Consider the following 8773-nt stretch of genomic DNA (forward strand, 5'->3'; position numbering starts at 1 on the left):
TAGTTTATGAAAATCTGCTTTTATGCTGACTAGTGACATGACAATGAAATGTGATTTATTGAATATGTACTGAATTAGCGTCACTGAATCATTTTGTTTTGTCTGCATGACTTAGAATTGAATATAACACAAAAATTAAGAACAGTTCTTGATTGAAGGAACACAATAAGTTCAGTTTGACAAGCAATTTCACTGGCAGTTTATTGGCAGAAGATATTAAAGAAGAGAGAGGCAAAGCTGGCTTTGTACTTACAGTCCTGTTAAATGCAATATTGCCTTTCTTCGCTTATTAAAGTTGAACCAACCAAGGTTTTCACGTAGAAGCTGCAACCAACAGCATTAACACAGTGTTTACAAACACGTTTACAATAAAAGATTAAATAATTAATTGCCGGCTTGATCACAGAAGCCAGTTATGAAATCAATCTCAATCTTATTGTAAGAAAGTAATTAAATTAATACATTATTAATAAATGTTCAAATGACAACTTTGCCTGATATTGCCCCTTTCAGACTAAACTCATTAGCCTAAACAATAAAAAAAAAAGTTGTCAATACATTTTTTACTTAAAATGTGTCCCTTTAAGCCTTTTAAAATACCAAAGGATATACCGTCAGATGGCGAAGGAACATTATTAAAAGTTTCAAAGTTTGTGCCTATACCTGGATCTCTGCCTCTAATAGGCTAGCAGTGAGGGGTCCTGAGTCAAGTCTGATACCCCCCACCCCGGTCTCAGAGACAACGGGTGAGGCACTGGGCGTCCTAATGGTGAGAGAAGTCAGCGATGGGGAGAAAGTGGGTGTCATGGCTGAAGGGGTTAGTCCTGTGTTCCTGCCTAAGGGAGAATACACATATTTGGGGTAAGACGGCTTCCTTCTCAGGCTCGGCATGCGCCCCGGTTTTCGCGGAGGTACAGTCCTAATGCCAGACTGAGCTACTCCTGTGATGAGAGGCGGCGGGTACATGGCGGCCGCCAAGTCCTCGCGGCCGCCTTGAAGCTCCTCGTCAGGGAGCATCCCGATATCGGCGAAAACCGAGGCCAGAGGCTGGAAGCTGGGCTCCCAGTCCAAAACGTAGTCCCAGTTGTAGCTGCCCTGCACCTGCTCCTCAGGACACATGAGTGAAGAGAGAGAATCTGCAGCGGCGTGGGCTTCTGAGAGGGGACCGTACCCATTTGTCCTCATGCTCTCTTCCAAATCCCTCACCCGGAGTATTGCGGGCAGTAGCCCCTCACCGCCTCCCTCCTCTTTGAAGTGATGGAGACTTTCTGTGCTGGCCATCCCTGTGACTAAACGTTTTTTGACGGATAAAATGTGCTCCGGTCCTACATCTATAGAGTGGCAGGAGATATCGTCCCCGGGTAAAGCAGAGTCTGGGAGCTCGGTGGCCTGGTTGCCTTGAGATTGGTCTCTTTTACGGCAGGGGTACTGATTAATCCACTTAATCTCCTGGTCCTCAGCAGTCTCGCCTTCTGCTGATCCACGGCCGCTTGAGTCTGACTGGGTGTATGGGTGCGATACATCCCTGTTGGTCACCAAGATGGGGGGCTGTTTCATCTCCTGCAGAGAGATTGCACTCTGGCTATCAGATCTATCGAATAAGCCCGTATCGTGGTTCAGGTTTGTGGTAATTGCAGCAGCCTTTCTGATTGCCGCTTCCTTGATCTTGTACCTGAGAACCAAGCCCACAAAAATGAGGAGGACAAGGAGGAACATGATGAGCGAGACACTCAAACTGAGCATGTGCGGATCGAGAGGCACTCCGGTGAGCGCTTCAGCTGAGCTGGAGATATTGACGAAAACTAGGCAGGCGGTGGTCCTGGAGGCCAATCTGGGACTACCCGCAGACACGACCAGCTCCACCATGTCGTCACCGGCGTGGCTGCCTCTTCTGCGATATACAGGCCATGACACGAAAATGGCGCCAATCGTCTTGTTTATTGAAAAGAACGGCGATGACCTCACAAGGGAGTACTCCACCAGCCCATCCACCCCTCCGTCGTGATCCATCGCCATCACGTAGCCAACGGTCTCTCCAGGCTTGGCGTTTTCTGGCAGGAGAAAATGGTACTGCTTTTGGGTGAAGACGGGACTGAACTCATCCGCTCCCTTGATGGCCACCTGCACTCTCACTGTAGCCGCTTTGTCACCCTTGTCCCTGGCCTCCACCACAAAGCAGTACTCACTCTCGCGTTCGTAATCAAAGGTCTGTCTGGTGTGAATGTCGCCTGTTAAGGGGTCGATGGCAAAGGCCTCCTTCTTCTCAGGGTTGCCGCTGCCGTAGTCCATGAAGCAGGAGGACACAATAGAGTAGGAGAGCTGGCCGTAGAGGCCTAAGTCGTTGTCGACAGCATGGACAGAACAGGTGTGGGTAAACGCTGGGAGGTTCTCCAGCACCGAACAGTTAACAGTCGGGAACATGAAGTACGGCGTGTTGTCATTTTCATCCAACACGGTGACGAAGACCACAGTAAATGACACTTTACGTTGTTCAGATGATTCAATACCGTCTGACGCTCGGATGGTGAGGGTGTACTTTGAGTCTTCCTCATAGTCGAGCGAGTGGTTGACCACCAGGAGGCCAGATTGACGGTTGAGCTGAAGGTGACCTTTGCTGTTGCCTGAGATAATGTCGTAGCGCACCAGGCCGTTAGTTCCCAGGTCAGGGTCCTGAGCGCTGACTTGGACCAGCCTGGTGCCGACATGGCTGTTCTCACTCACCTGAGCATGGTATCCTGTGCTTGAAAAGACGGGGGCGTTGTCGTTGCAGTCTGTCACAGTAACCATTACAACAGCGGAGCTGTTCAGTGGAGGCATTCCTCGATCAGACACGCTAACTGTTAGCACGTAGCTCTCCGTGGTCTCGCGGTCTAAAGGGTTGCACAGGACAAGTTTTCCTACATTCCTCATCTGATTCTCAACCGGAACCATTTTTACTTCCAGGCAAAATCGCTTTTCCTCATTTCCTTTGAGGAAGCCGTAGTCCAAGTGGGTGTTTTCTGGGCTCCAGTCCTGGTCTTCTGCAGACAGCGTCAGCAGGGTGGTGTCCGTGGGCGTGTCCTCTGGGACGGTGAGCGTGTAGATGTCCTGGTGGAACAAAGGCGCATGGTCGTTGGTGTCCAGGATCAGCACGTCTATGGCGGTGACAGTAGACTGCACAGGTTCGCCTTCGTCTCGGGCCTCGACCAGAAGATGGATCAGGTTGCTGTTTGTGATGGCTTTCAAGGGCTTATTGGTAAAAACAGACCCTGCAAGACAAATCATGAGTTATTGGGCCAATCATTTTTTGCACAGCTGCCCTAAATCATTTTTCAATCGTACAAAACGATCCAAAGACAGTGTTAAAGTTGCTGATAGTGACAAAACCAACAGACTATTAACACCATCAACATTTCAGCAAATTGATGATGTTTTCCGACCAGCGAGGAGCATCTGGCACGATGAACGCTCCACCATGTCCAACTAAAGTTACAGTTCTCTTGTTGGCAGATTTATTTGAATGTAAAAAAAAAAAAAAAAAAAAAGTCGGATACTAAAATCTGTTTTAATTTCAACAAAACCATTACATTGGCGAGACATCAAATACTCATTCAAACAATGTTGATTTTGTTTTACAATAAAACTCTTTCGAAAAACTCAAAAAGCCCCAACATCTGGTCTCACCAATGTAAAACTATAAAAGTGTTTTCGATTGATTTAACACATGGTTAAACAAATGCAGTGATTGTTTCTGGAATAGTTAGTTTCTTTTCAGGAAAAAAGGACCTATAAAACATGTCTGTTTGTCTATATGACAAAATACTGGCGGTTTAATCTAAATTATGTCATTAGACACCGCAATGCAACATCATTTCCTGTATGACTATTCTTGAATGAATTCCACATGCAGACTGTTAACATTAACATAACAATTGTTCTTCTTGGATGGCAATAAGATGTTGGTCCATTCAAGTCATTGTTCTACTTCATTGCCACTTAAACTTTCCCACAGGGTGACTTTATTAATTCTGAGGCTCTAAAGCAGCACCATTCATTGTCTGTGAAACAAATAGGTTTGGAAACACTCAGAGACACCGGACTACCAAAGCACCATATTAAAGTTCTGGATTTAGAGAGCTTTGGTCAACATTGATGCAATTTTTACTTTCCATTTGTGCTCCTCATGGCGAAATATAGACAAAAAAACATTTCTTTGATATTAAACTTTAGAGTTCAAACATGACAGAAGCCCATAAATCACACTTGAGTGGAAAAGACGGGCCAGAACGGAGGAGGGGTGGTTTCATTTCAGCTCTCCGCGATTTATCTTCTTTCTTTGGTTTAGACATTTTTAAAAGGGAGATAATAGGATAGGCATGGCTCCTCTGAAGCACTTTATCTCAATGCTTTCTAATTGCCTTCTCTGCTGCTTCTCTCTCCCCCTGCCCAAGAAACCCACTCGCACATCGAAGACAAGCGAAATATAAACACTGGAGAAATATAGTGCTGCTGGCAGAAGGACAACTTTTAGTAACCTCTGATACTGTATGCTGCTTAGAAAGTCTTTCTCTGTGCCCTTTTCTTTGGCATGTGCCCCTTTAACTATGCCAGAAAAACTGATTTTAATGGAGAGAATAGGAGGGATGAATATGAAAATCAGACCAACAGACAGTCATAAGTCATACAACTTGTAAAGCTTCGGGTAATGCGTTTTACAGAAGAACTGCAATACATCTTGGATCATTTTCCCTTTGCTGACTTCTTTACCTCCAACTTTTCTATATATAAATTCACTCGATATACATACAGTGGGGTTCAACTGTCAATGAGACATTTAGATCTATTGCAGGATGCCTTTTCCGTCAGAAAAGCTGTTCTCACCGTTGTCTGGCTTGATGTAAAAGCCTTGTAGAGGAGAGGAAAGCAGTCTGTAGGCGATCTTCCCGTTGAGGCCAGAGTCGCTGTCGGTAGCGGACACGGACAAAACCAGCGTGTCCGCTGAAACCAACTCCGACAACTCAACCTTAAAGAGTGAAAAAATAATGAGTCACACCTGCAGTAAGATCACAATGCATGTTCTACATTAAGGAATCCATCATAAAGGAATATCTATATATCCAGATAATGCTTTTAACTCAGCATTTGGGTTGTTTGAAAAATCTCTAAAGCAGAATTTCTCATTAGTTAACACTTTATTTCATGACCCCCTCAAATACATACTCCCACATTTAAACTGAGAACAATTACTGGAACACAGATGTGGAAACAAATTCATACATTAGGAATTAAAAACTTCTGACTTAACTAAGTGAGAACCTTGTGACCTTTTATTAAAAAGGGGCACTGCAATCAAATTCCATGATGTGAACTGAGCAGCCAGTGTTTCTGTGGATTGACCCACACGAGGGACTAAAAGTAAAGACGTATCAACCTGCTCTGCTTCAATTTGGACTATTCTTTTCTAAATATGCATTCGCCAACATTACAGACATAACTGAGCACATTACTGGAGCGCAACAACTTTTACAACCTGTCAGCCCAAAAGACTCTTTCTTCTTAATAAACAATGTAATTCACAACGTATAAATCCTGAACAACACATGCCGTATTTCCTACATGATCTTTTTTTTTTTTTTTTACGGCTTGTTGACATCAACCTGTCATCCTTGAACCTATTGATTGATAAATATCTCCTCTGTACCTGGTAGGAGACCTTGGTGAAGACCGGGGCGTTGTCATTGACGTCAAGCACTTTAACATTGACCTCTCCGGTCGTCTGGTGGAGGGAATCGGACGCCCAGACTGTCAACGTGTACTCTGTCTGCTCCTCGTAGTCCAGGGCTCGCGTCAATGTGACCACACCAGTGTATCGGTCAATAGCGAAGGGGAAGTTGGCGCTACTGTTGCCTGAAAAGCTGTAGGTGATGGTTGAGCTCAGGTCGACGTCGTTCGCGGTCACCTGCGTGACCATGTAACCTGCCGGCAGGTCTGAAGTCAAACAGAAAACAGGGAAATGAGTCCACAAATAGATAAAGAACAGAGTCAGTGTTTATATCTGAATGAGTGCAGGCAGTCAGAGAGCAGAGGGGGCGTGTCTTACTCTCCGAGATAAACACCGGCTCCATGGGGGGGATGGCGGGGCTGTTGTCATTGACGTCCACCACCTGGACCCTGAAGGTGGCGGTGCTGCTGAGAGGAGGGTTCCCCATGTCCGCTGCCTGCAGAACCAGCCTGCAAGGCAGTACACGCATGATGACGCTTTGCACAAGGATTTGGTATCATTGTATCATACTGGGCTGGAAAAGAATGACATATAGAGTCCCAGTAATAGAATAAAGCTGATGTTTTAAGTATTTGTACTTTGTCTTTATATTCTGAAATCAGTAATGATTTCATTTTCGCAGATGTTTGACCCTTGCACTGAATTACTTTCAACTACTTCATAAAAATTAAAAAGGAAATCGGTCAGAAAGCTTTCAAAAATCGATTTTAACAGTTTGCACTGTCAAATTTGCAACACAAGATATTGTCCTCTCACTTTTAGTCGACATCTTTCAATTATTAAAGTAGTAAATCATGCATGAATTTGGAAGATAACTGTAGATCTTGATTGCCACAATGACTCTTCATAGATAAAAATGCTGCAGCCATTTGCGATCTGCCCGCAGTGCCATAACGGCCGTCTCACTGCACCCACACACGTTTAATGACTTCCCATTTATACTTTATCTGCTCACAAACAATGATTATTTTGTTGCACTCAGCAACTCCAGCTTCCACAAGGGTTTGGCACTGAGCCAACGGGAAATACTCATGGGAAGTTGTTTGTTGAACACAAACAAAGTAACTGTGGTTAAATGGCTTGATGATGAAAGTGAAAATATCCGATAGAATACGGATAACTTGGAAAACGGAGCGGCGAGCTGTGAGAGGACTCTCCAAGTACTTACAGATCTACTGCGGTCTCATCCTACATTCTGGAAATGCTTCCGTAATACTTGTTAGTACTTGAGGTCGGCGTACTTGTATGAGGGAGTGATCTCGCGGTCCAGTAAGACTTTGGTGGCAAGAATCCCACGAACAGAGTCTACGACGAACGCGCCGTTGGGGTCACCGGACACGATGGAGTACTCGATCTGCCCGTTCACCCCGCTGTCGGCATCGGACGCAAACACCTGCAGAACATACGTGGAGTGATCGTTCTTCATCAAATCTGACAAGAACTGAATATACGACAAAAACCACGCGGCATTTCCAATGGCAAACGGGGCGTACACAATAGTGTCTACCTGCATGATGTAGGTGTTGTGCGCTTGCCCCTCCCAGACGGCCGTTCTGTAGTTGCTGTGCTCAAACAGCGGCGCGTTGTCGTTCGTGTCCAGCAGGCGGACGGAGACCCGGCAGTGAGCCGTCTGCAGCCCGTTGTCAGCCAGCACCACCAGCTGGATCTCATGGCTCACCTCATAGTCCAGAGAGTTGTCTTTCTGCACACGGATCTCACCTGGACGACAGGGATATATATATATATATATATATATATATAGTCACTTTATGCCGAAAACTGTGCAAGCACCACATTAGAGACTTGTATTATATTCAAGATTTTGTTTTTCTAAATCATATCAGGGAAAAATGTAGTCACTGTAATGGAAAGAAAAACATCACTTCATCCATTACAAAAAGGTGTTGATAGAAGCACGTTTCAGTTCAAGTCTTTGTGGCTACCCTAAAAAAAAAGTATTTGTTCCTATGTCAGTATAATAAATAAAGTGTATTTAAGTGTAACTGTGACTACCTCATTACTTTATGGAAACATGTATCCAAAAAAAGACTTTGTTGAAGAATCTGATGAATTCAGGCAACACTCATAATTCTTGAGGTCTATATACAACCAGATGAAGCAGATTAGCTGAAAGGACCTTTAGAAAAGAACCACAGAAAATAACAAAAAGCCCAAAATGGTCGGATTAGACGCTCTTTTTGGTTAAACACAAAACAATTGCGAAGACTGGAAATCCAAAGTTGTTTTTTGGAAGCTTTCGTGGAAAATAAAATGGATGAGTGAAAGAGAATTTGTGCTATTAGCATAATTCAATTGATGAAAGCATGCATGAGTTTCCTGTAAATACATGACAAGAATCCCATCTGTTAATCATAACCAGTGAACTCTAGCAGCGACTTTGGACGGGCGGCAAGAACAAAAAAAAAGGAACCGAAGCAATGTTTTGGTTTGGTTTCTTACCCGTGTGACGGTTGATGGAGAAAATATGATTCTCATTGCCACTAAATATGGTGTAGGTGGTCCTTTGTCTGCTGTTGGTTTGGTCACTGGCCTCCACTTTGGCAATCCAAGTGCCTTGACGAGTAAAGAAGACAGTAAAATGGTCGATGAGGGTTTTTTTTAACGGCATCAAAACAGAAAAAGAGGAGGAACACCTACCAGCTCTGCTGTTCTCCTTGACGGTAGCGTTATACACTTTGTTTGTGAACTGTAGTCCTTCGTGCTCTCCTTTCAGATGGATGAAAACCAGACAGGTGGAGGTTAAGACAGGTTGTCCTTTGTCTGAAACCACAACCTGCAGCTTCCTGCCAGAGAAACCCGCTCTCACTCGTCTCCTCAGGGAGATCTCTCCCGACTCGCCGTTGATGTCGAACAGGTTTTCCTCGTCCGACAGCGTAAAGCGCACGGTCCCGTTGTCGCCCTGGTCGGCGTCGCTCGCCGCCACCGTGGTCACGATCTGGTTGGGTAGAGTCCGCGTGGAAACCCACGCGTTGAGGGGATTCTGCTCGCACA

The 8773-nt window shown here is 44.9% G+C and overlaps 1 protein-coding gene and 1 long non-coding RNA gene across 2 annotated transcripts; both read right to left on the reverse strand.

Annotated features, from left to right (window-relative positions):
* Positions 1 to 200: 200 nt before the first annotated feature.
* Positions 201 to 7274, reverse strand: dchs2 (dachsous cadherin-related 2). Its single transcript, XM_068589414.1, has 5 exons — positions 7003 to 7274; positions 6080 to 6210; positions 5681 to 5967; positions 4861 to 5002; positions 201 to 3248 (listed from the first exon to the last, which is right to left on the reverse strand). Exons 1-5 carry the CDS (start codon positions 7272 to 7274, stop codon positions 658 to 660), a joined length of 3423 nt encoding a protein of 1140 aa, XP_068445515.1. The 3' UTR covers positions 201 to 657.
* Positions 7275 to 7313: 39 nt separating this feature from the next.
* On the reverse strand, positions 7314 to 8723 carry LOC137792802 (uncharacterized). The gene is made up of 3 exons (XR_011078163.1): positions 8420 to 8723; positions 8222 to 8335; positions 7314 to 7480 (listed from the first exon to the last, which is right to left on the reverse strand). It is a non-coding gene; the product is annotated as an uncharacterized lncRNA (long non-coding RNA).
* Positions 8724 to 8773: the final 50 nt, after the last annotated feature.

Source organism: Clinocottus analis, unplaced genomic scaffold (genome assembly GCF_023055335.1).
Source record: "Clinocottus analis isolate CAN_PGR_092001 unplaced genomic scaffold, fCliAna1.0.p SCAF_22, whole genome shotgun sequence".
Classification (NCBI taxonomy): Eukaryota; Metazoa; Chordata; class Actinopteri; order Perciformes; family Cottidae; genus Clinocottus; species Clinocottus analis.